The following is a 26,766-nucleotide window of genomic DNA, read 5'->3' as shown; positions in this document are numbered from 1 at the left end:
AATCGTGCAAAGAATCTCGGCAGCTTGTGGCGCTGATGGACGAAGAGCAGAGTTCTGTGCCCAACATTCCTCAATTAATTGAGAAAACCGCAAAGGGCAGCGCTGTCCGATTGGCGGACGCTGCATTCCGAGAACTTTATCGCGAACTTCGAAATCAAATTTCGTGTCGCTGAATGGAACTGCACCGTCTGTAGAGATTTCCCACAGCACCATGCCAAATGAGTACATATCAGTTGCACGACTGTATCGGCAATTGTGCGGGTCTTGTAGAATCTCTGGAGCATTCCAGCGCCAAGTTCCCGCAAATGACGTCATCTCATCAAAAATACTCGGGTTCTGATCAGCAAGACTCACAGTTCGCTCACTGTACCGCACGCGATTGACGAAATTGGAGACTTTAGATATGCCAAAGTCTGCCAGCTTTGCCTGCCATGTCTCGGTGACAAGAATGTTGGATGCTTTTAGATCACGATGAATGTACGTCGGATTGCGTGCGTGCAAATAAGTAAGACCCTTAGAGATATGGAGAGCTAACGCAACCTTACGACGCCAATTCAGGGGAAAGTTGCGCTTGAGTACGTCTTTGAGACTGCCCCGTGAGCAGTACTCAGTCAAGATGCCTAGTTTGCCTTCAAAGTATCCAGCACGCATGAACAGCGTTATATTAGGATGCCGTAGACGAGCGCAAAACCTGGCTTCTTCGATAAAAGCCTCCTCAGAATTCTGGATGATAGTACGATAGAGCTCCGCATCAACCAAACTTGCGCCACCATTCGGAAGCTTTATGACTTTCATGGCCACGTCGATTCCCAGCCACTGAGCTTTGTATACACTCCCAGCTGCACCTTCTGCAATGAATGAAACATTTGACAGCCCTTTCAATTCCTCAAGAGTTACCATCTCATTGCCCACATAAGTGCTTTTCATCATTTCTTTCCCATTGCTGAGACTTGCAGCACTGCTGCCAAAGACAGTCCGAATTGACGACGCTAGAACATTTCCAGGGCCATTGTTGTTACTACCGGCAAGCAGCCCAGTTCCCATCCAGTCTCGCTGCCGTTCCCCATGTCGCGAGCTGTAGCTGCTCGACTGCAACATCGTCCCGTTGTCACGTGAATCGTTTTCACTTCGGTTAAATCTTGCTTCTCCCAGGTGCAACCAGCCGAAAGCAATGGCATTAAATAATGGCACACTGAACAGTAGGCAGTCGGCCACTTCATACGTTACGTAGCTGACAGCACCGTAGCCAAGCAAGTAACAAATGATCATGGGAAGCTGTAGTACCTGAACGACGGCAAAGTAGCGCATAAGCTTTTCGTGTGCTATTCGTAGCGCCTGTTGTTCCTCCATTTCCCACGTCTTCGTAGAGGCCAAATTTCCTGTGCTACTAGCAAGCGAGGCGTCAGACATGACAGTAACTGCCACGACGTCCAATCGCCTTCGATGGATCATCAGCACGATGTTGGCCAGAATCACACAGCCCGCTGAAAGTGCATACACGACGACATACATATAGCGCTGACAGTTTGCCAGTAAATCGGCCGCGTTGCTCTTTGTGAGGACCGCTTGAAGCCGTGCCGTCGAAACCAGTCCACAGCTGAGTCCAATGGTCCAGATCGTTAGCCAGCATAGTCTCACTGGAAATTTCTCTATGGGTGGACTGGAAGTCTGATGGCCCCGTGACCAGTAATGTGTCCGTAAGACGAACACTGGGAGCACAACGCCCCAGAGCAGCGATACGAGAAAACTTACGTAGAATAGCGAGTCGATACTAGCTCCAATGACCGTGCGCACCTTTACACCCGCGCCCATGACCATATCCATGGACTGACTTACGGCTCCCATGACAGAGAACATCCAGTCCGTCATAACGACTGAAAAATAGAGAGCAGACCCTGTTGCGTGTGGTGGAGGTAGAGGTGGCTTTCGACCACGGCCACGTCCTTGGACCCTCCATCGCATGGTGTGACCTGGGTCTGGTATCCGCCTAAAAAGCACGACAGCCACAACTGAGGAGATGACAGCAGCCGCGGAGATAATCACGAGTCGTGCCGTCTCTAGTGCGTCCCCTGTAGTCATTTGGGTTGTACAGTCCGACGCCTAATGACTCTCTTAGTTTTGATCTCAAAAGAGAGTGCTTTACCAGCTGGCTTCATGCTCTGGCTCTGTCCCCGTCATTTAATGTGAAAAACACAAATTTCACGAAATATCAAAGGAAAGATTCTACTATCGAGTAAAAACACCAAACACTTCTGTATAATTGTAGTAAACATTGCACATTTTGAATATTCATAATTACGGGAAAATTGGTATCATGGGACACAGAGGAGAGGTTCAGGGTACGACGTGAGCTGCTAGCCGCACGTAAGAAAATACCGATAGTTTGATAAGATACAGTCATATATAGAGAGCTAGTCCAGGTAACATTGTATGTACTCTTGAAAAAGCAGACTGTAGGCTCTCTCAGCTTCGCTCCTAGCTAGTGCGACCGTATTAGCTCAACCTATGTGCGTTTGTTAACGCAGACTATATATGTCAATACTTTCTCCCGTAAAGGGCAAGGCAAGTGACGTACTTGGTAGCACTCGTTGTAAATTCCATGAATGATATATGAACGGACTGCATCCTCTATGAAGGTGGAACTGATATGTTCAAACTCATTTCCTGGACCGGCAAAGTAAGCTTAAGGCTTCCATGGTCTTGGAGGACTGACGGCCAAAGAGTCAGATGTGGAAGTTGCTTGCCTGGAGGCATCGATCGATTTTGATATTGCTCTGGTGAGATACCTCCAAGTTGTCAGTTGGTGAACAGATTGTGCATACCGTAAGACCGATGATGTTGAGCGTCCTGGCCTTTAAGAGGTGAGTTGGAGAGGAAAACGAAAAAAAAATTAATTTGGCCATACTCGACACTGAGCAACAGCGCGTCGTGCTTGCGATCTTCTACCTAGGAGACTGCGCGCTGAACTTGGCATAGCCGTGCAATTTTTCGATAAATAGGCGTTCTTAAAGTGAAGCGACAGAGGCCACTGATCTTTGCTACGACTAATGAGGTGAATAAAATACTTGTCTTCTCATCAAGGGAGGCTATAATCGCGAAGTATGTCCATTGAATTTTGTACTCTCATCGCTGCAACGACGTCGTACTTTACCTCGGATGGAGAAACGGTTGCCATTTTACCGGGAATCTATGCATTGGAGAGACTCGCACTGACCTCAACCGCGTTCATCTTGCGACTTTTAAAAAAGCGGTACGTCATGAAATGAGTGCGGAGTACAATTTCCGTGTGTCAAGAACCGGATTTGATACCGGGATAAAAAATCAATAAATGCGCCAGATGCAATTAGCCTCGGCAATACTGAGAAGGGAAGGAGATGTCTATTTACTACGAAGCAGCTACACGGTACTCGAAGATGTTCATTCGTCGTATCATAAAAGATCTACGTCTAACGTGGCCTCTTCGCTCTCGTTTGAGATGTATGTAAAGTTTAGCTTTTACCTAAGTCGTTTGGCGAACTTTTGTAAGCTTTGAGTTTCATTATGTACAGGATGGCCTACTGTGAAAGATATATTGTACCTCGTAGAGGTCGAGGTCGAGACCAATTAGGATCTAGCTAAAGCAGAGAGACAGACTTTCTTGGAGAGATGAGGCTAAAAGCCTGTATGTCAATGGTCCGGGTTTCGTATAGATGTGAAAGGTTGTGATAATTAGCGGCGAGCCATAGAATAAGGTCATGCAATAACGTATGACGCGCGACTGAGACAACAGTAGACAGTAGGTAGGGGTAATGAATATACGAATACAGTCTCTATGCGTTTTGCAATGGAGACACTTGTGAAAAGATCGAAGGTATGATGAAATTTCGGATGAAAATCGCACTTTTGACAGCTTGAAACGCTGACTTGTCTAGACCTGGATAATAGATACTATCTCATCCAAGGTGTGGTGTGGCTGGAGTGTTGCAAGCAAAGGAACGGCTAAAAGTCTAAAAAGTCATCTTCCACGCACTTTTCTCGTGAAAAAAAATCATCAACACCGGGAGGCATACGCGCTTGGACGCGGGTACGAATCGCGGAACATGAGATTGCTCATATCCGATAGCAACGATGTTCTATGACGTCATTAGCAGAACTCGGAAGGGAAAAGCGGCAGTGAGTTGCAGTCTCGGGGTAAGACCAAGATGATATCATGTTGAGACGGGGAAGTATGACTGCAGCGAGGCTGCCGTAGCTCTTTGCCTAGAGGAAGCTAAGCTATGATTACCGATCTTACGTTCTTTTCAAAAATCAGTACAGGTGTAGCGGAAGACAACCCGCTAATTCCAAGTACTGGAGATCTTAACCAAGACAAAGAAGCACTTCTGTTCAAAATTGAAACTGTATTTAATTGTTTAATTGCGGCAGAACCGCCAATATTTAAAGCCCTTGGTTTTCCTAATTTATATAATAATAGCTAATTAATATCTCAAAATCTAATTCATAGAGTTACATGCATTACTACTGGCAATCCGGCCTCGTGGTGGCTTCTTGTTACGGTGCAGCCACACCACTGTGTGATTACACCAACTTGTGTAATCCATACCTATGTACGGTTGCACAATCTTGTGAGCTCGCCCTTTCATACAAGGGTACGTGTAACCCCGTTACACTCTCCCCCATTGAAATTATGAACATCCCCACTTCACATTGGACGGTCGCCTCATACGAGGCTCGCGTGTCTGAGACACCTTAGCGTTCTTCAAGAGCAACTTTAAACATTCTCCGCTCTATGAGCACTGTGTCTACGACGCGCAAAACACCCAGCCTAGCTGGTAGCTATAGTGCCCGCGGGCAAAGCCCTTCTTGTTCAGCACAGAGTGCATCTCCGGGCAGTACGTCCGCGGTTTCACGGGTTGCACATCCCGAACCATCGGCAACCGAGCGCAACACACTGCACCCGCCCAAGGCGACGGATTTCCTCGTCGATGAGATGGAGGAGGTTAACACAGGAGCAGCAATTGAGGTGCGGTTCTCCTGCGCTCGTATCCTCGTTTGGTCTAGAGCCCTCATGTGGAATACGGCTTCCGCTCGGCGGATCCCGCTATTGAAGCGAAAGCCGCAATCAATCGATCGTTAGGCTCCAACGTAGTCGGACCCCCAGCCACTATACATGCTGAGCTTGATCAGCGGAAAGGTCTGCGAGCACGCTTTATAATACCCAAGAATTCCCAATGGATCGATACCGCACTCGACTTCGAGCTTGAAAAAGAGGCGCTCCAGTACCCGCAATGCGAACCATCCCTGTGGTGCTCACCCCTGGCGAAACCGCTGCAGATTACGATGAGCTCTTTGAACGATGCGTGCAGCGGCACCAGAAAGTTTCTTCGCTGTCTACCTTACAGCGAAGCCACAAGGAAGTGGACGTGCGCGTTGAGCGCCATCTTAAGTTTGTGTTTGCCAAACCCAAGGCACGTCGCCGACTTCCGGCCTAATGTCGCCCTTCGGCATATGGAACGATCCATAACGCTCCTATGAGCCTTGCAGTCTCTCATACTGAGAGGTCTACGGCCACAGCAGCTCAGGGCCATAGCTTGAGCTCAGATCATCGCTCTTCGGCCTCCCGGGCTACTACCGATAAGCGCGATGCACAGGACGACGCGATGCGTCATGATCCTTCTAGTCATAAGCGTCTACGACGTCTTGACAGTCTTGCCGAAGTGGCACCTCAAACTCCCACGATTGAGTATCCCCGCTACTTCACAAGATATTGGGTTAAACCCTATCGTCGACGACAAACCCCACAAGGCGTTGTATGTAGTAGTGGACGCCACCATTCTCATCGAGAAGAGTCGACGGCGGGCAATGACGACTTGGTCGATCGCCGTTTGGTGATTCGCGATGCTCTTTGAGCGTTTAAGGACAAAGTTTATCGTCATTGGCATTCTGCCGAGCATCTCTCCGAGGTCGTCTACCGCTATGCGGAAGGCCTCGAGAGCCTGGAGCACTATACTCACTGAATGTATCACGTTGAGGATTATCGTGCTCTGTCGGAGCGGCTCCTAGCTGTCGAGCAGGCGAATACGTTACTCTGTGCAATGTGGAGCACCTAGCGCCGTCGGATTCGGAAAATGTTGCACTCCGTGCTCAGAACCAGTTGCTGTATCAACTTCTGGGTGGCCGAGCGGCTTTGAGCGCCGCCCCGGCGCCAACGCTTACGCATCGACTTAGCCTGGATCCTGGTACGGCTTAAGCAAGCCCACATAAAACACCAGGTGGGTGCGCATTCTTCTCGGAAGGTTTAGCGTATACGCTAGGCCTCACTTGGCCTAAACCGTGGACGGAGCTTCGTCTTCAAGACAGCAGAAACTACATGTGTTGAAAAGGTTTTTCGCATCATTGACCCCAATGTTTTCAGCAATTTTTCTTACTCTTCCGTCTACATGGCTTCGCTTTCAGCCATCGCGTCGCGATCGTGTCGTAAGACACCCATTCAGGTAAAAAAGAAGTCGCCGACTTGCTGACATCGGCTAGACGTTCAGCTCCCCCCATATAGCCTGAGCCATGGGATGGCGGCATTAGCTGGACGCGTGGGTTAACAGGCCCGTTCACGTAAAGCGACGGTTAGCTGGTAGATGAATGCACTGCAATGTTCGGAGCAAACTCTACGAGTGGCAACATAGCGCTCCAGCGTTTCGGCGTTTTAGCGCAGACGCTGTGAAGAACGTCTTCAACAACGCGATTCACGCGCTCAGTCTAACCTTCGGTCTTCGGATGGTCCGCTGTTGGCAAAGTCAACTTGGTGCCCAGCACCCTGAAGATTGTAGACCAGAACTTCCCATTGAAGCGCGGGTCTCTAACAGAGACAATTGACTCCGGGAGTCCATGTAGTCGAAAGACACAATCGACAAACAGCATCGCTGTACCCACACCGTCGATGGTCCCCGACACTGCCGTAAGATGTACCATCTTGCTCAAACAGTCCACAACGACCACCACACCCGTGTTGCCTACTGAGTCCTTCGGTAGGCCAAACACAAAGTCCATACTCATGGACTGCCAACACCCGGAGGGTACCGGTAAACTAATCAGCGGTGCCGCCGCATTCGGAGCGAATTTATACCCTCTGACGCGTCTCATACTTGCACACATATGAGCTCGTCCACTTGTACAGCTTGGACCACCAATACAGTCACACCTACACCAAATAATGCGGCCAGACGATTATATTCCACATATAAACGGTTCACATTGGGAGGGTAACAAATTTACCTGATTCAAAGTACTGAGATATGGCGGTCTGAGTCTTGCGCTGGATGCACTCTTTCCTGACAAACTCTGCTATTTTTACTTGAGCTCGTGTCTCTTCGTCGCAGTCGGGATGACGAGCTATGAACTCTGCAAGCTTGACATAGCAAGCAAGAGCCGCTGATGGTTGTATCGGGCTTTAGGCTCCGAGTCATTGTCACCCTCTTGATCCGCATCAAATCCAACTCGTTCGATCACATCCTGAGCACATTCAATGTTGAGACTGCGTCAAGCGTCAATGTACGCATCGACACCGTCAGTAACATGCATCTCCGTCATCAGCTCAGCAAGAATCCTTCCACGCTCGCATCCAACGCGCGACCATAAACGTCCTCCTGCCTAAGTCTTGGTATTGTCGACGTGGCAACAATGTTGCACCGCAACCAGCAGTTGCGCAGCACTTTAGCGGTCACTTTCCCCCAATTGGCGATCGCAAGCTGCACAGCCTCCAAAACATTCAATATCCGATTGACACCAGCATGCATGGCATCAAGCAGCCAACGAACGAGCTTGCGTCGATATCGAGCTTTCAATGATCGAATGATTCCTAGAACCGAGACGAATGTTAGTAGGCAGAAAGAACTGCGATACCGTATTGCTTACCTGCATTTAATAGCTGGATCAGTGATATCATGTTGGGTGGCAAAACCTTTACCGTCACATTCCGACATATATAGTTAACTGTGTGGTTAGATGCATTATCCAGGAGTAGAAGAACTTTGAGACCGTGCATTTTGAAATTGAAATGCTGAAGCCAAGTGGCAAACCTGGTTTGATTCTGCCACGCGGTCGGATTGTAGAAAAATTGGAATCGCATTGCTGAATTCTTGACTTGTCGGAACGCTCGTGACTGCTTCGCCTTGCCAATAACAAGAGCATCTTTTTTTCAGTTCCAGACGAGTTGCAACCGAATCCAACCGTAAAACGGTCTTTTCAGTTGTTGAACTATGTCGACCGACTGACGCGAGTGTTTTGTTGGGAGGAAGGCGGTCGCACAGCGCAGACTCGTCGAAGTTAAATACGTCTTCGGAGTTGTACTGGACAATGAGTTCTTGGAGCTGCTATGAACAATTAATCCCATTCTTCATTGAATTTGCGCCATTTTTTGATAAATGGCTTACCACACCCGCAAGTTCCGCTTTGTGCAATGGGTGGTGTCTCTGGTGTGAGTGAGGGGGAAGCTCGGCAAATCATTGCCTTCCAAATTGATACCGATTCACCACCATGTGCGGTTCCTCGCTGATTTGCAGGACCTCGTGTCAGCTCGCGACGAAGAGGCGTATGCGAAGCGCAAGTACAGGTCAGCTCTGGGCTCATTCATCATGAGTCGTGTGAATGTGATCACACGGGTGCGAGATGCATGGCAAATGCGTAAGATCTGCGAAAGAAATACTCAGATGCATGGCAAAATGTGTTCTATTGTTGACGATCATGCATAATTTAGTACTAAGCCTCTATCGAACGATGGCGTCTTAATCTTAGAATGTTCGAAGCTATAACCTCGCTTCCACGGTCCATTTCGAGTACTGTCATGTCATGGAAATGGTCGCACTATCGATCTGACAAGCTGGCTAAGGACACATCCAGCCTTCTACAAAGAGATCCTCAAGCCCTACTAATGCGACGTCACGACTTCCAACCTGGATGTAACGCAGTCTCAATAATAATGACTTCAAAACCACAGCTTCAGCTCGAGAGATAAAAGTCGAACCCCTAGGCATCATCGTCTCAGCACCATCCTCAGAATAGTGAGAGTCATTGTGAACGTCGGGAACAAACCTCGCGAGGGTAGGAGCGACGACAAGAGGTAGATGGCTGCTGACTGCGTTGTGGTGATTTCTACGGGAGTTCATGATTATGTTTACCCGAACCAGAGCGAGGCCGGTTAACAGAGGGCTCCACTTTGTCAGCAGCCACAGCAGGAGGAGGAACTTTAGAGCTTGCTCATATCGCCGAATTTGGTTCTCGGTTGAGTCCCTGGCGAAGATTCATGACGCCATGACGCCATGCGAGATCGCGGACTTCGCAGACGACCTGTGGAGTGTCCTCCACGCGCTGTCGCGGCCTCGTCACGCAACCGGACACTGCGATCATTTTCCAGTTCACCACGGAACGAAGTCTATCCACCTGCATCAGTTGCAACTCCAAATCAGACAAAGAAGCAGAGGGGACGCCATCTTCAGGACCATCTCTTCTTGATCGAGCAGAGATCGATACTACGATGTCGACAACGTGGTGACGAGGAGGAACGTCGTCGGTCAGAAGGAGCACTTGGGTAAATAGCTGGGGTATTTAGCGAGCGAGAATACCTGGAAGCCTCATATCGGTATTCTTCGCGACTGTCTTAGTATCGTTTGCCCGTTTGATACGGATCTAAAGAAGACTTTGCTTAGGGATTCATTCCGTTCCCTTCCTCCTACCCCTCGTCATAAAAATCTGATTAATGACCGCACGTTCTTCGCGAGCATCTTCTATATCGGAGTGGAACCAATCCTGCGCTTTTAAATTGGCAAATCAAAAGATCAAATCACGAATGTAGAGTACGTCTGCAGCAGTGTTCGCGTTTCACAAACGGTGGACACCCACGGATTCGATTTAACGAATTGATGACCAGAATCGAGGGTCAAGTATCTGATACTTTTGATCCACTTTGAAAGTAGGATCATTTATTCTTTGTCAAGAGTACTCTCAGTTGGAATTGCTGAATGTACGGTACGTACAAGATATTGTTTTAGTCTTCACCAGCACGTTATAGTTTCGATAGCGCGGAAATAAGAAGTTCGAGTCATCATTCTAGCTTATGATTGACTATAAATATCGTCAAACTGTAAGGTACCACCACCACGTCGGGCGTAAAATTTGTGGTAACGTTTGATTTCATGAAAGCGCAAATACACAACTTGTCGATGAGCTCTTCGTAACAGTCGTCATCCATTTAAGCTTTTTGTTCAATGCCAGGTTTTCGCTCAACGTGCAAAACGCCGTGCTACTTGGAATTGGAGCATTATCCAAGTTCGATGATGGCAAAGGCGCCTTCGAATCTTCGGATTGAGATGCGATTCCGCTCTGCAGTCGCCGTCGGCGCAAGTCGCCTTCGATGCGTTTCATTTCGTGTCGGATGACGAGTGACAGAGTCTCTGAGTCGGAGAAAATCTGAAGAAATTTTAAGGAAAAATGGATATACCCACTCTTGAGTGTGTGGGGGGGGGGGTCAAATGGGGTCAATACCATTGCACATGCTGTGTGAACCACATAGGTTAACATCAACTATATATCTTGCATAGCTATATATTTCTTAATTCTAAGATACACTAATCAGTTTAGGGAGTTTTACACGCGTATTGGCTATAAAAATTGTCACTTTGCCTTTTTTCTCCTCGTTTGCATAACTCGACAGCTCACTGGAAGCTTGCTAACCAATTTAAAGTTTTCTCAGTGAAAGCGTGTATAAGGTCACACAATTCCCGTGACAGGCTTGCTGAATTTAAGCACTGCCGGACTTGACAATCGGCGTGTACTGCTTCCGCATGGTGAGAAGTGCAATTATAATACTGTCTGATGCACATAATACCCATTGGATGCCACATTGAAGTAAAAAAGTATTGCTTAGCAAGTGCTAAGTATTTGTGGCTCTACAAAAAACCTGGTTAAGCCCGTACGTTGGCACGTGTGAAACGTGTCTTTGCCGCATGTGATGCCTGTCTTCCGGTTACGATTGATTACTAGCGTCCAGAAATAAATGCTTTATTTTCTAAAGATGTGACCGATACTACTGTATTGTGATCTTTGTCGATGGCCTGCCTAAGATGACTCATGGCCTTTCTGTTAGCGATGATGCGATTGGCAAGGATACCGTGAGCTAACCCTTAACGAAGTAATGTGCCAATGCACTTTCTGGTAGCCATTATATCGTATAGAGATCAGCGCTCTGTAGCAAAGTTCTGGCAAATATTTTCAGGGTGCTTAGTACAGAATTGAGTATTTTATCTGCTGACCTTCTACCAATAATTTGTTAGAGGGACCGCGAGATCTGCGTTGTCACGATCCGGCGCGATCTCATCTCAATTTTCCATCGAGAGGAGGCAGGCTTACTGGTTGCAGAACGCTTCCCACAAGTAGGAGGCGATCTACCTTGTAGTGATAAAGAGCCTTGACCTGCATTAGACTTTTTAAATTCAAGCATGCGGTGTCTAATCAATATTCACGTTGTAAAGACGGTCTTAAACGCCGACAGACGAAAGAAACGGCATGTCTTCGTTCCGTAGTGCGTAAACTGAGCCATATATTTAGCGCCACGTACGGCAGCAAATCTTAATTCCAAGGTACATCCCTAATCTATGGTTGAATTTTCCCCAAGCGCACACGGTCCTTAAGGAAAAAGTGACCTATGGGTTAAAGAAAGTGCTCGTGGAGCAACTTTCTCGCGCTCTTTAACTCCTGGTGTGAGAGTGAGGCAAATCTGCATAGGCGGATAGCTGCTTCGAGACAGCGCAACGAACGACTTAGGGCGTTTTGAAATCGTAGCCACGACGTGATTCGGGCATAAGTGACAACTTCAATAAGCAATATAGGCTCGTATAGCAAGGTCCAGTTTGTTCGGAACGAACTGACAATTGTCGTGTGCTGTGTCAAAATAGATGAAACAAATTAAAAATAATGTATCCAACATCTCAGTCGCGACTATCTTATGTACTTAAGTATAATGCATTCGGTACAATTTTACAAAGTTCAATTATGACTTGATTAAACTTAAATATTCGTTAATTTCGGAAATAGGAATTTATGATTATTACCGAGCTCCGAAACGTGGGCTACTCGTCGTACGTATGAAAAGAGGACAGTTGACGCGTGAGAGACAGTAATATATTATTCTTATTATTAGTCTAAATAAACCCGGTCTTTTATATATGTATTCTTGACTTTTAAAGCAAATTTTATGTTTTGATTACTCTAAAGACTTTTAAATCTGGCTCTTTGTAGAAGTACATTAATCCAATCTCTGTGTGATTCTTAGCGCGTACATTGAAAGCCCAAGCTCCCTCTGAGCAAAAAGCATGATAATCCCGTCGCACCGGCTAAATACAACTATTTGCTTCAGTGTTATTTAAGCTTGATTTGTGGTGCCATTTGTCAATTTTGAAAGTTAGGAACAAAATTTGTCTTCTACAAAACAATTTTCCCCCGAGAGACTTATGAGAGCAGGGTTGTGGTACGGCTTTAGACAGACAGCACACTAAATACAAATGCACTCGCATTTTTTGAAATCAGTGTTTCATTAATTGTCGTGTTCGAAACAGATTCGATGTGGCGAGTCTCATTTACCATATAGACCTCAAATTATGCAGCCGCAATCGGATTGCACCGTCAAATTAAGCCTGTCCTTTCAAAAGATGTGTATTTAATTTATCACCAATTTCATATATATATTGCTTTCAAACCTTCTGGCTCTCCCCAGCACAGTCACCGCAACATCGTTTTTTGTGACGCTTCGGCGTTTACCACATGCTAACTTTGATTCGAGCTGATGCTATCGGGCATATCCGCTTTAGTGTGTATGAAATAGATCAGCAGTAATCAGCGGAAATGATCTACCCAATTCAAGATACGAAACTAATTGTAATCAGGGATGCTGTTGTCAACTTCAGGTAGTACCTGCTCAGTTGATACCGAATGATATCTACATGTCATAACACACGTCAAGATTGCTATCCTTGTTCCACTATAATATATAAGGCTGGTCTGCTTAATGTGGTGGTGGATGTGCTTCGAGTTATCTATTCTACGAGCCGTCGCATCATCCGATAGTGACATCCTGCATCTATGAGGCAAAATGCACAGCGCAAATGTCAGATATACCGTGTATCGTGGTGTTGATAGAATTGTAAAGCAAAGAAGCTTTGAACTTTCGTGCCTCTTTATCAAAAATTTCGTACGGGTTTGCATCAGTATTCATTATATCAAGACTAGCTGGATTACAGCACTGATTCACTCGGCACACAGCGTCTGGTGGTTTTATATAATAAATAGTAGGACATCACGCAAACGTAAACGCTCTGCGAGCAACCCAAAATGTGTTACTGAACTGTAACCAGCCGTGCATGCTCTCATAAGCATGATTCTCATCGGGTGTTCTGTCTAAATATGTCTACAGGGCTCAACTAGCCACTGAAAATGGCACGACTGATGCAGTTGAAATCGTACAACTCAGACTCGGTAAGACAGACGACGTTTCTCGATCAAAGCGGTCATATTGCCTTTCCAAGTACTATCCCTGTACCTGTACCTTCATCAAGTTAAACTTCAAACTCGTTGTGCCTTCTCGAGAGTTTCATAAGAAATCGGCGATTCGTTTTCTCCGGATCAATTCTGCACTACCCTACTGCTGCAGCTTGCTTCTGATCAGCTGATCCTTACCCAATAAATTTGGACTTGCCCGTCTTCTCGTTCACAATCATTGTGGCTCTTGACGACCTCATCATAATCTTTTTTTTGATCGGTAGTTGCCCGTCGCATCGGCACGGCGACCCAAAATGCTTGTATGTCGCCCACCCTGCTCGGAGCGAAACCAATACTCTTAAGTAACTTCAAACGCACTGTATACGCCCAGAGGATGCAGCGGTTGCATTCCTCCCCGAGGACCGTGCCTCTAGGATAAAGCGCTGCATAAGTGCTGACGAGAATTGTTTCAGTTGTGGAGCAAGGCTTTTTCTCCAGTGAAGATAGATACAAAGAATGCGTCGAGTCGATGGGCGGCAACGATGCCAAATTAATGTTGCTGATGCAGGTTGCCGAGCATCTATGTAGTCTTTTTTGGGCATTCTTCTTCACTTCACAAAACCTATATAAAAAATGGCACACCAGCCGTCCACTATCCACTGAAGTGGGTAATACTTTGTTTGTCAAAAAGAAGGGGCGATGGTACGACTGCTCTCGCGAAGAATCGTTCCAAAAGGATGTCATAGTGTGCTAGTGTACGATTATAATGACAGCTTTCAAGGCCGTGATGCAAAATCGAAAGCTTCTCACTTTCTGCCCGTTTGAATTTGGCTCGCTCGCTTAGAAAGTTTCGAAATTGTCTTAGGCTGTACACTACTCTGCACAGATACCAGAGAGCATGAGCTCGTCACCGGGCTAAAACCCTGCCATATTTTAGCATTTTTGGAATTAAAACAACCACTTGCTCAAAAGTTGGCTCTTGTCAAGTGTAGGATTCATCCACTAGGCTATGATACATTCATTAATTATACAAAGGATAGATTGATACGCATAGAGACGTCGTCATCATCTTTTGCAGAGATGATAAGATTATCGAAAAGCAAATTCTGAGTACACCTTCGAGATTATATACGAGCCAGATTGGCCTGACGTGGCGAGATATATACTTTCGTAGCGTATCTGAACAGTCTACAGACATCCCTTGCACCAAGCACTTGTGGTTAAATGTGTATTTTACTACCAGCTCTAATGAGCATACTACACAACTGGGGCTCGCTCTAGAAATTACTTGATTAGCTCAGAAAAAGCAGCTAAAAATGGCGTGGATCGTTCGGTCGATGCCTCGATAGCCATGTTTGGTGAGGCAACCAAGGAGCCTTTGATTGAAATCGATCGGTGTGACTGTGTTGAGATTATTGCATGCCACAATGGTGACTTCGAGCATCAACGAGGCAGTTGTATACGGGTGTGATCGCGTTGTGTATGCAATTATCAGCGGCTCTCCAGGATATTAGCGCTTGCCAAAGTAGAATTCCGACCCACACGACACTCGGCTTGTTAGTAGAATGACAATGCGGACCTCATGTACAACGTTTTGTGCGAGAAGAAAAATCACTCATGCCGCCTCATCAGTAGAAAATATGGTAGCGCTATGATCGAATAGACTAATTGTATGACTGTATTTGTTGGCGTCATTGAACAGCCTTCCGATCTTGGTAGTCCATTAGCAAAGGCTATTTTTTGCTTTCAAAAGACGCGTCACCCAATACCACCATGACAGTTTTTGTGTGAAGTCTGAGCAGGACTATTGCTGACGGCAACGGTGTTGCAAAAAAAAAATTCCGGCCAGCATGTTTCTCAAAAATGGATTTAATCAACATTGCTTCCCAGTGTTTGACATGCTATTTACCATACCAGATCTGTGATCTGCTGACCATACGGTAACAGACGGTCAGACAAAACGCGATGATCACATGGTGGACTATATCTTTCAAAGTATTTGCAAAAAGAGAACTCAGTGTTAAGTCAAATGATCCACCTTTTGAGTATGCGTTAAATGACACGGTTTTGCAGACCGTGTCCTCTTGCCACGACAACCGGTCTTAGTGGAAACGTTATCATCACAGCCTGGCTTGCTGATATCAGCCTATCATACTGGCCACACTTCAGAGCAAACTCGAGAAAATTAACTTGACGGTCTACCGCCAGAAAAGGCCATGCACGAGGCTTTTTAAGAATCTAGAGAACCGTTAATTTTGCATCTTATTACATACTCACCTTGAGAATATAGATGCCATATTGGCAGATTATGCTCTAGGCTTGTGCCTATAATAAATCAGCCATGCGTCAAGCCACTTTCGTAAATTTTTCTTAGATAGTGACACAGACCAATATCTATGCGTTGGCCTTTTCAGATGACCATGCTTTCCACCTGCTACATTAAATCCGCGGAGACTCTAGCACAACTCGTCATATAGATGACGACATTCGATTTCTTGCGCGCTGTGAAACACGCTTATATGAGCGTATAAATCATCAAAAGAAGTATGTGACTATGCACGACGCAGTCTAAACATCTTCCTTACAAAATGTCGTCATAAGATGACGCAACAAGATGCTAAAATACAGCTTACTTGTTGGCCACTTTCTGAGGCATAGATATCCGTCCACTGAGCGTCATGCTCGAAGTACGCACTGCTTAGAGATATAGTATTCCGGCGCATGCGAAGTTGATAGTATGAATACTGTCTTAGTCGAGATCACAGCTAACATGCTGTATACAGTCGTGGCTTCGATACAAACATGCACAATTTGCTTATTGCTATTAGACTTTCTTACACAGACATTCGATGCTGAATGGATTATTATTACTTGCTCACTAGTCCGCTTTTTTATGATGTAGCTTTTTTGTAAGAATTTTTGGTGTATAACGCGCGCGTTTAACCCCAAGAGCCGCGTAATCCTCATAACAGATACCCTTATTTCTTGCAATACCCGAGGCGGGTCTCTTAAAATAACCACACCGGATTCCTTCAACAGAGATATAATTTGCTGAATTTTCTGAAAAGGTAATCCAGTTGTCGCACTCAGAACGTGCTGGTGAGGAATGACCAGCAGCGCGCCGACCAGGCGCCGGTGGAGAAACAGTTGGTTCCCACAGTCAGACTACATATGATGATCGTTCAGGTCCTTGAGATGTAAATCTCTCTCGCTGGATTAAAGAGGTGTATTGGCCTTGTTCTCTTACGCTCTCCTCTCCGTGATTTGCGCGTGAGGATGGTACTTTGCGCACATTCTTCGGTAAAAGAGGCACTCCTGTCGTGGGACGACAGATGTAGCAGGTGTTCACACCGCTTTATAGGGCGGAGCGGTGGCTTATGAATTTTTGTCCAACTTATCAACGAAAGCGGAGACGGCGGTCTATCCAGGAGTAGAGAGGTTAAATGCTGGGATGAATTCTGAGGTAGTAGCTTTAACCATCATCCTGAAAGGTCTTCGAACGGATGTGGCTCGTGCAAATACCGAAATTGTTCACCATTTTTCATCAGTTAAAGGGGATGTCGGATGTGGGCAAATCTTCCGAATCGTGAAGGCCAGACGACGTACTTAAAGCAGAAGCTTTATGAGCATGGCGCTTCATCATGCAGATGTGGAAGATGGATTCCATCTGCAGTAGTGCCCCTTGCGCTCCTCCTTCGTTCTGGGCTGAAATGTACAAAGGTCGAACACCCAGGATAGAACAGATGACGAACTCATCACAAAAAAACGCTTTTAGTTAGCGGTCTATCTACTTAAAATAGGTTGCATTGTCTTTTGTGGAATCGATTTGAACAAGATCTAGATCTATAAAACTTTTTATAAGAATGGTGAAGATTCCTGCCGAGGGTTGTTGGTTGTTGATATCTACATTCCGGAATTTGTGAAGCCGTAGAACATACTAATAAATTTAAAAGCACTGAGCAATCACGTAAAATACGCATAGAAGATGCTAGATACAGATACAACAGATGCGTGTATTCCTGCGCATGTTTCGCAATCATTTGTGATCAAAATTTTAATTGTGTTACAAATTGTAGCCGGACAGATATCAGGAAGTCGAGTCTATTCGACAGCCCCCTTACTTAGACTGGAGAAGTTTCATAGAGGTGTCATAGCATGGCACCACACCATTGACGAATTTATAATCAATATGAGTTTTTGCAAGTGTGAGTCCGATCACTATGTATACATCAAGCACATTGACGGTAATATGGTCACTGTAGTGCTGTACGTAGATGATCTCATCATATCAAGCAGCAACAACTCGCACACAAAAATTTACCAATTCATTCATATACGATGGGTCAGATATCTACTGCGTTGTCAACACAAATTAAATGTTCGTGAGTAACTCCCCCCAGCACAACAGCCTGGCCTCAAAAACGAATTAATGATTGTCCTCCACAATGCGTTACAAGCGTTACGTCTATCCATCTTGGTGATGAGCACCTTAAGAAATGTCGACCAAGACTTCGGTGTATAGCATTCGTCTCATTACGTTACAATAGGAACGGGTGAACCATGATGGCATATACTTTGTCAAGGAACAGCATGGTAAAATCATCACCTGTCACATTTTCGCTGATATCAGCGGGATAAAGCCATTTGATCAAACTGCACACAATTAGAGCAGTGGTGCTTATCGTGAGCGCGTCGTTGAAATAAATAGGCTGGTCAAAGGTGCGTCCAAACGCAGCAAGAGTATAATGCGCTGACAGGTTACACACATGCGAACACATTTGCTAACAATATTGCATGTTTGGCTAGCACTACAGCATTTTCTCTGTTGAGGAGGCCATCCAAGAAGGTGCCTCCTTTCTCTTACAGTGTTTTGTACTTGAGGTCCTCGTAAGGAGGCACTTTTACGCGCTGAATGTCATGCATATCACTGCTGAAATATCACAAGTATTGGATAAGACATGGCAGTGCAGGTGTGCAACCCGCTCGCTTCGATGAAGCGACGTCTGATTTCTTAATGTTCGCTCTCCAAGCTTCCAGATGCACAGCATGTGATACGTCTGACCCGTACGCCCTATGTATCACCTCATCGGTTGGTGACGTTTATCTAATGCTACCATCCGTGCCCTTCACGACTGTGAACGGATATATTATCGCAAAAGCCTGCGCATCGCCATGATGTAGTCTGAAGGTGTGATACCAGAGGACCGGACGTCACTGGTGTATCAAACAATAATCAGGCATTCCTAGAACATGGAGTTTAAATATGATGGCCACTTATCAGCAATTGAAAATACCTATCGACTAAGTCGATGAAGCTAAAGATAGTGCGACCGACCCTGTTATTCTGCAGCACAATCCTTCGAATATTCAGCGTTTGCGGCTCATTGATTAATGCATTTATCTAATGTTTAGCTCACATGGTTTGCTAGGTGCCTTTAGGCGTTCTAAATTAAAATCTTCGCGCAGAGGGTGAGGTTCTTTTATCTCACCAATCCCGCTTCTTGCTTTAGAAAAATCGTTATTAACGTCATACTGTTCTTTGACTATGGGCCATTGATGTTTTACACAATTTTGGTTTCGGTAACCAAGTCAACTGCATAACGGCTTCTGTAAGACGCGCGGTAAATCTCTCTAATATTTTTCCTGCAAATTATTGATATGATCCGTAAAATGTTCGACCTTAGCTGTCTTACTCCTCGCACTCACTGCTCCTCGATTACAGGTTCATCCATCAAACGTTACGAGCTTAGCTCCTTTTCTAGTAACAACTATATCGTTCGGTGACGTCACTATTTTCTAAATCCTTGCAGATATCGTAAGGTGATGATTTTTCAGCAATTAAAGTACTAACGCTGAAGGTAGTGGAGGGAGACTCACAAGTTCTCTGGCAATCCCCAGATCTACATTCACGATGATGGATTCGTTTTTGCGTGAGGCTTCAATGCTTTGCACGGTGATGTTGTCACACGGTAGTGCTACTCAGCGGTGCCGTCACGTTATGTCAAGGATGATCCATCTATTACCAACTTTAGGGCCTGGCACTTCCACTTGCGACCTAGAGTTGCCTTCCAACTTCACTGGCTTTGGCAAGAAGAATTTTGAACCCCATCGCAGGTCCGTGCCCGCGCGAAAACCGCATCTGTTCCTTGGCATACTAAATAATGCTACACCAGAAAAAAAAACTTTGGCACCAATTTTTGTTAGTTTGGTAGACCCTGATATGTATGTGCCCATATGGTTGGAAGCCAAGACGTATAACACTTAACACGCTAATGCTGAGGCAGGCGGAACACGTAAGAATATAGTGTGGTTCTTACGGCTTTGAGTATGAGCAACAAACCTACCTACACATGAAATGTATGTGGTCTATAGTAGCAGAGATGATACGCACTTGTATTCGAGATTAAAATGCATCCAAACACACCACGTGCTAATTGTGGGGTAAAAGGCTTTTTTAAAAAATAAGCCTAACGCACAGTGTGTGCAATTCAAATGACCATGTTGCGACCGGGCTACATCCGACCGTTAACCGTCAAAGAGAAAATATGATTGAGTCAAGATTAAAATTTCCGATATCGCGAAACTATGTCGCGAGTTTTATGTCGTCGTACTGAGGCCATACGACGATGTCGCTATTACAAGCCAACTGGATGTAAAGCGTTTTTTAACAGATTTAGCAGCGTCCTCACCATTCTTTGTAGCCGATTTTCCCTATGGCCCAACGCATCTGCGCACAGTTATGAGCTGCCGGAAAAGCCTCAAGCCAGGGTTGATGATAACAACGCTCCTAGAGCACATCTGAAACCTGATCTATCTTGCCGTGATTCTTTTAGTGAGTTGACCTCCGCTGGTGCTGATCGGTCAGCAAAGATGGCCCGCTTACACAAGAAACCTTTGGTGGGTAACATGCACAGGAATCACTCTCAGGTATCTCGGCAGCATTATTTCACCATAATCCCAACCAGTCCTGGTGATAATTGCACCGTTAGCTAATTTATCTCAACGTCCGCGTATTTTGCAATTTGAAGCATGACTTGTCGCTCCAGATATATGCCCGCTTTACTGAAGCTGCTTTGCATGGCCTTGATGTGTGTGAGATGGCGTGTTTTCTCACCCAGCGCGTAAACTAAGCTTGATAACCATCGGCATTTGGCAGCTTCAAGCATTCAAGGTTTACCCTACAAATTCTACTAGCCGTAGCTGATCTGAGCGCAGACGGTCCGATGACATGTGTGCTGAGAAAGCGCTCTCGACGCAAAATTCTCGCGTTTGTTAGCTATTGGTGTGACCAAAAGTCTCGCATGCACAGGCGTACAAGGGTTCCACACCAGCGCAGCGAGCGGCTCCAGACAAATTGAAGTCGTCATCACAGTGAAGAAATCGGCATGACTCTTGCGCTGAAAGTAGAGCAAGATGAGCTTCTTTAGCAAGATCGAGCGCTTGTTAACGAACTTAAAAATATCGTGAGTTCCAGGAGAGCGCTTTCACACTTTCTGCCGTTCGACAGGTTCAGAGTACGAGACTGGTGCAGTGAGCGCATTGAGCGCTTTGAGCGCCTATTCTTCAAGAACGGCCAGGCCTTGTGTCACCGGGTGAGGGCGGAGGTGTTTAGTTGAAACCGAAGAGCCGCTGGAACTGGTTCCATTGAATAGCACATGAACAATCTCACCGGGGTATTTACGCAAGTTGATCGCTAGGACTGCTCCTTTTTATGAGCACGTTGAAGGTGCACGAGAGATGACTTTCGATACAATTATGCTCTGAGATGCAGGTACGGTATATTACAACGAGTGAAATTAGAATCTAGGCACAGTAATTACCTATTAGGGGCCACTTATATAAAGTGTCTTATTAAGACAAGATAAGTGTGAACTCTATCGATTTGGGGTTTAACAAGACAAGTACTATAATCGTGTGTATACGCATTTGGTACAATTATAACTATTGTCAGTCTAATATTGGAAGTGATGGTGATATCTGTATACATTTAAAGTAGCATTAACTATAAATATATTTATTTTTGAGCTAGCACAGCTAAAAAGACGGTGAAGAAACTCGACTCCCTTCCTGATAAAAGTGTTTAAACTCACCTGTCCGCGTTTTTCACGCGGACTTCAAGAGTTAAAATTCTTTAAGCAGCACCCACGGCAGCCCTGTTGCATTTCTGCAAGTGTTTTATTTAGAATAACGAGCTAGATATGATATAAAATGCGTTTGTTATTATTTAAAATGATAAATTTATTTTTAATGCATGACGTTAAGCTAGCAAGCATTCCACGTGACCCACCGTCCTCTCCGGTATATAGTATCGTCACCTTATTCGTACGAGGTATTAAAAATGAATGGTCTCCGATGTTAAACGAAAATAAGCTCGAAACGAAATCGCACTTAACGTTCTGCAGAAGTATCTTACCAATTTTGTTGAAGTATTTGAGCTGTGTCCTACTTTGAAATTAACCAATAAAACATACATGGTAACTTCACTGGCTACTTCAGTTATAAAAATTCGTTTTAGCATTTCGTATTTACTGATAATATCGTACTGTAATTTTTCTTGCAACCACTAACGCACTCGAAAATCCACAAGGAACGATGAATAAACTCAAAAAGCGCCCTCGCGTCTCGGGCAAAGCGTCCAATGACAAGATCGACCAAAATGAAGAGGATTGCAACATGGAATTGATGGATGAAGACATGGAGAGCAGTGATTCTGAGAATGACCTCACTTTTTATCCAAATGACAGTAAGGAAGTTGCCGACGGTTCGGACGACATGAATGGCGGTGAGGCTGCAGCTGTTGCTGGTGGCGGCGTTACCATGGATTTTATCTTTTCAGATCCGCGCGAGACTCACTTTCACAGTGTCAAGCAATTCTTGCTCGCCTACCTGCCGTCCTCGCAGCCATTTGATGTATCTGGACTGGCGAACGCCATCGTGGGTCAAGTCACAGCCGGTACTATGGTCTGTGCTGAGGGCGAAGATGATGTTTATGGGTTTATTACTGCCCTAAATATAAAATCTTTTGCTCACGAAATTAGCATCCAACAGGTCCTGCAGTACGTGACTAAGAAGTGTCCGTGTGCTGAATCGCCTCAGCTCTATCAGATTCTGAGTAAGAAGACTGTCGGGCTCGTTATTAGTGAGCGCATGGTAAATCTGCCGTATCAGCTGGTGCCGGCTCTGCACTCAGCACTACACGAGGACATAGAATGGGCAATGAACAATGAAGACACAGAGGAGCTGCGCAACAGTTTTAAAATGGATTATTTTCTTATCTTAGCAGCATGCACAGAAGAGAAGAACAGCAACAGTGTCTCTAGAAAGGACAAAAAGTGTAAAACGACGAACGAGCAAGTAAACAAGGTTTATCATAAGTTCGAAGAAGAATTTTTCGAGCAGGAAGCAGAGCTGTCTTTCTCGTTCGAGGTCCCATCGACCGACCGCGAGCGCGTGGGTAAGAGTAGCAAAACCACCGTTGTTTTGTTAATTGAGCGCAAAAAGCATAAGGCAGCATTGGCCAACATCTCGGCCATGATCAACGCGTAACTCATATTTTGTCACGATTATTGCAATTTAATATCAATAATTATCAGATCACAAATCGTTTCGGTGGCGGATAGTATTTTTAAAAGTAATAGCCACATCTACAAGAATATTACACTTATTTCTTGCTTGTGATGTTTGTCAATTTTGTAGTGAATGTAACCTCGTTGCTGTCGGATTGTGTCCAGCTATCTAGCGCATGATATTTCCCCCTGACTATCTATGAAACGACCTAATAATGAGTATTGCAACTTGGTTTTGTGCATGGCTCTTTTGTATGCACAGAGCTTCTTGGCGATAATTTTAGCCGAGTTAGCAACACACGGCACAGTCTGAGCAGTATTTGTATTTTATTGGCTGTAACGCGACGATCCCATGTTTGCATCGTCCGTTATTTCTTCACTAGGCAGCAAGCAAAATTTCAGTTTTTTAAAATGACTCTTAGCGTTTGTGCTTAACGCGGCATAATTTATTTCGCTTTGTCGCACTTCTACAAATGATTTTCCAACAGGAGCACTGTTTCGAATGAAAGCTAAATATTTCTTAAATGGTCACTGCAAACTACGACTCCGCTTGAGAGTCATACTTGCCATTTAATTTCCATTGTAGCTCCATTTTGATGGAAAGGTCTAGCGCGATCGCATTTGACACGATTGAGAGACAGAGGAGGGAAGGCTGCCAGCTTCTCGACAAGCAGTTTTATTTGTTGTTGATGGACAGAAAGATTTGGCTTCGACAAGGCCACTGACCCATGTTGAAAAGATCCAGGTAAGTCATGCCGGTGTCGAATTTGATCACCCGTCAAGCTGGTTTTCAGTAATGTAAAGCTAGAATGAGGCTCCTCTTTTTTAGCCACGCTGTCTTTTTTGACAAAATCTTGCAAATAGCATGTTGAACTTTGTAGCTTTTTGGCGGTCAATTTTGTTGGCAAGATTGAATTTAATGTACATGTCATCTTTGATTCTAGCAACTTTGGATAAATATTGCTGCAAGTTACTTGTAGTAGTTTGGTAAGACAGTAAGTTACAGCGCAAAAGCAGGTAAAAGTAAACAAACCTCTGGAATTTGCCTGACTTGACATTCCAGCATAAACTTTTCAAGATGTTGCAGCTCAGCTATTGCAGGTTCAATCATACTTTGATTTTTTTTTGCATATGTGTACTTGTTAGATACCTCCCAATTAGTAGACATACTGTATTGTCGCTTCATTTGACCTGCTCCTGCAACGTGTTCATAAGCTGTTTGATTGCCTTTTTAAGTGGCCGAGAGAGAAAATCAATCACAGACTTGTTCTGTCGAGCGACGACTTTATTATTTCCCGCACTTTTGTTGTGAGAAATGGTGGACTTTGACTTGGTGTAAACCGCCACCGCTTTTTCTCGCTTGGCCTGGGTATAAAGCAGCACAGATTGCTCACTTGCTGCCGATCATTGTCCATTTTTTGCTTTTATGGGACGATCCAGAAAGATGCTTTGCAAGCTTCTTAACTTTTCGCTCTTTTCATGTGACTTCATTGTCACTTGAAATATTTGTTTTTTTACCATCATACTCATTGGTGAAGCTACGATTACTGCTGTTGCTGCTGTATGACCGTAAGTCTTCTTCTTCGTCACTCCAGCTCCTCATGCTTTGTGGAACTTTAGCCATAATTCAAAGTGAAGTGTCTCTTTGACGATTACAGAAAATGCTGGGTTACGACAGACTGAGAGCTAGAACAATAAAGTATGACAGAATATTAGAAAAAAAGGATTGTTAAATATTGCTGAGAGACCTTGGAATTCAAAAGCGATTGTGAGCAGCGGTCACCAGATTGTTTTTTGAGAACACGCTTAATAACAACTGCAAAGCTTTAGCCCCAGTTATTAGTTCTGGTTAAATGGATAAGAGAGACTGCGTGCGGCAGAGTGCCTTTTCTCCGGTAGAAAATTCTATTGTGGCAGGTGTCAGAGGCCGCAAGTTGAAGAGCCGTCTGCAACGGCATTGTACAGAAGAAAATTTAACTCTTAGAGTCCACGTTAACAAATGCACAGACGTTGGGCCTACAAAATGCGAAATTGAGTGTGTAACGGAGCAAGTGCTGTAATCTTATTTACAAATCCTTACATATCTGGGACAATTAAAATTCTTTCTGGTGATGAAAGCACGAAAGTGCAAAACGGTGAGATCAACGACTTTTTGGTGATGGTAACAGAGAAAACGCTCAGATTATGGTTCAGTTCATCATAGAAGATTCCAACATGTTAGCAGCGGCCATCCTCAAGGATCCAACGAATTCATTTATCACATGTTGATCTATACCACGCCGTGATGAGAATCCATCGACACATGTAATACTCCCGGGTCTGGGAGGGCATCGTCAGATCGAGCATTTTTTAAAACTAAATGTTGTGTCGTATGTCAATCTCCTTACCAAGAAAATGGGACATCATATACGCATTTATACGTGCAGACCATGAAACGGGCTTGGTAAGAGAGAGTAAATCGGCGCCAACTTTCTACTTCAAGAAGATTAATAAAAAGCTCTAAATTTTTGTGCTATGCGTTGAATAAGCTAGAAACAGCCATTTTATCAGCACAAACGACAACTTTGAGATCGTGTGTGCGTCAAGACAATATGGAGAGTTTATTTTTTAAGAATGTCCAATCTAGACGATGTAACGGGACAGCTGGTTACACGCACTCTTGCGCTGAGGGAGCGAGTTTAGCGGGTCGCAATCCGCTTGCTCTAAGAGTAATTATTGCCTTAACCCAAGGCTAATTTCTTCTTCCGGTTAAATCCAAAATTTAGTTTATTTATTTTTTATCTGCGGCAAAACCGCCTACTTTTAAATGTATAGATTTTCCTAAATATATTTAAATACATGCATAAGTACTGACTACCCAGCCACGTACCGTATTCTTATTTGGGTGCAGTCACACCATGCCAATCTCGTGTGACCCACACCCTTGTTACCAGGGTACGTGTAACTCCGTTACACTCTCCCCCATTAAGATTGAGAACATTTAGGGATCCAATCGATTATTGCCTCAGCGAGGCTTGCGTGTCCGCTAGACACAGCAACTTTCTTCGTTGGAACAAAACGACTTCCGTGCTCAATGAGCCCTGTGTCATCGACACTGAAGTCACCAAGTCTCGCTGGTTCTGACAGCGCACACGGGCAGAGGCCAACTTCGTCTCCCGCACGCGGTGCAATGTCGGAAAGTGCGCCCGCGGCTTCGAGGAATGTACATGATAGGCTCGATGAGCACGAGTGTCGCGCTCCGCGCACGCTGTCAGTGACGAGTGACCTCGTTGAGGATGTGGAGGTGGTCATCTACGAGTCGTACACTCCTTTTCCCGCGTGGGATGACGAGGAAGGCGAGCCGCGCCAGCTGCGTGAGACGAGCCCTGCTCGTGACTTGCGGACCCCATGTCCGCTTCCCGACTTCTCGTCACCTGAGGGACGTGGTATAATCACCAATGAACTCGACGAAGCACAGAGGCGGCAGCTGCAAGCTGCCCGTAAGGCGGCTCTGATTCGTGCCAATCCACGGCCAGTCATTGAACCTCGTGTGGAATATGGCTTCCGCCCGGTGGGTCCCGCTGTGGAAGCGAAGAACGAGGTAGCTCGACCGTTACGCCTTCATATCATCATGCCCCCGGCCATTACGAAGGATGAGCTTACCGAACGGAAAGCTCTTCGAGCTTGCTTCTTGATTCCACAAGAACTGCTATTGGACGTT

General features: G+C 45.2%; 6 protein-coding genes across 6 annotated transcripts in view; 3 read left to right on the top strand and 3 right to left on the bottom strand.

Annotated features, from left to right (window-relative positions):
- PHALS_09672 (tkl protein kinase) overlaps window positions 1-2,079 on the bottom strand; it is a gene marked incomplete at both ends in the record, with an annotated part of 2,232 nt that extends 153 nt beyond the window's left edge. Inside the window, one exon of the mRNA XM_024724971.1 lies at window positions 1-2,079. This exon is cut by the window's left edge and continues 153 nt beyond it. Within this exon, the coding sequence (XP_024575794.1) occupies window positions 1-2,079 (2,079 nt within the window).
- Window positions 2,080-7,365: 5,286 nt separating this feature from the next.
- Window positions 7,366-7,918, bottom strand: PHALS_09671 (DDE superfamily endonuclease, CENP-B-like; the record flags this gene model as incomplete). The annotated part of the gene is made up of 4 exons (XM_024724969.1): window positions 7,366-7,485; window positions 7,549-7,623; window positions 7,686-7,831; window positions 7,888-7,918. The coding sequence occupies 4 exons, from the start codon at window positions 7,916-7,918 to the stop codon at window positions 7,366-7,368; spliced, it is 372 nt and encodes a 123-aa protein (XP_024575793.1).
- A 6,933-nt stretch (window positions 7,919-14,851) lies between these two features.
- PHALS_09670 (uncharacterized protein) lies at window positions 14,852-15,163 on the top strand (the record flags this gene model as incomplete). Its single annotated transcript, XM_024724968.1, has 2 exons — window positions 14,852-14,965; window positions 15,065-15,163. 2 exons carry the CDS (start codon window positions 14,852-14,854, stop codon window positions 15,161-15,163), a joined length of 213 nt encoding a protein of 70 aa, XP_024575792.1.
- Window positions 15,164-16,776: 1,613 nt separating this feature from the next.
- Window positions 16,777-17,110, top strand: PHALS_09669 (uncharacterized protein; the record flags this gene model as incomplete). Its single annotated transcript, XM_024724967.1, has 2 exons — window positions 16,777-16,800; window positions 16,862-17,110. 2 exons carry the CDS (start codon window positions 16,777-16,779, stop codon window positions 17,108-17,110), a joined length of 273 nt encoding a protein of 90 aa, XP_024575791.1.
- A 4,982-nt stretch (window positions 17,111-22,092) lies between these two features.
- On the top strand, window positions 22,093-23,046 carry PHALS_09668 (Isoamyl acetate-hydrolyzing esterase and related enzymes; the record flags this gene model as incomplete). Its single annotated transcript, XM_024724966.1, has 1 exon — window positions 22,093-23,046. The coding sequence occupies one exon, from the start codon at window positions 22,093-22,095 to the stop codon at window positions 23,044-23,046; it is 954 nt and encodes a 317-aa protein (XP_024575790.1).
- Window positions 23,047-23,489: 443 nt separating this feature from the next.
- Window positions 23,490-25,018, bottom strand: PHALS_15386 (uncharacterized protein). The gene has a single exon (XM_036407403.1). The coding sequence runs from the start codon at window positions 24,122-24,124 to the stop codon at window positions 23,624-23,626; it is 501 nt and encodes a 166-aa protein (XP_036263111.1). The 5' UTR covers window positions 24,125-25,018; the 3' UTR covers window positions 23,490-23,623.
- Window positions 25,019-26,766: the final 1,748 nt, after the last annotated feature.

This window comes from Plasmopara halstedii (genome assembly GCF_900000015.1).
Source record: "Plasmopara halstedii genome assembly, contig: Scaffold_430, whole genome shotgun sequence".
Taxonomy (NCBI): domain Eukaryota; phylum Oomycota; class Peronosporomycetes; order Peronosporales; family Peronosporaceae; genus Plasmopara; species Plasmopara halstedii.
This window is presented reverse-complemented; position numbering and strand designations above follow the sequence as displayed.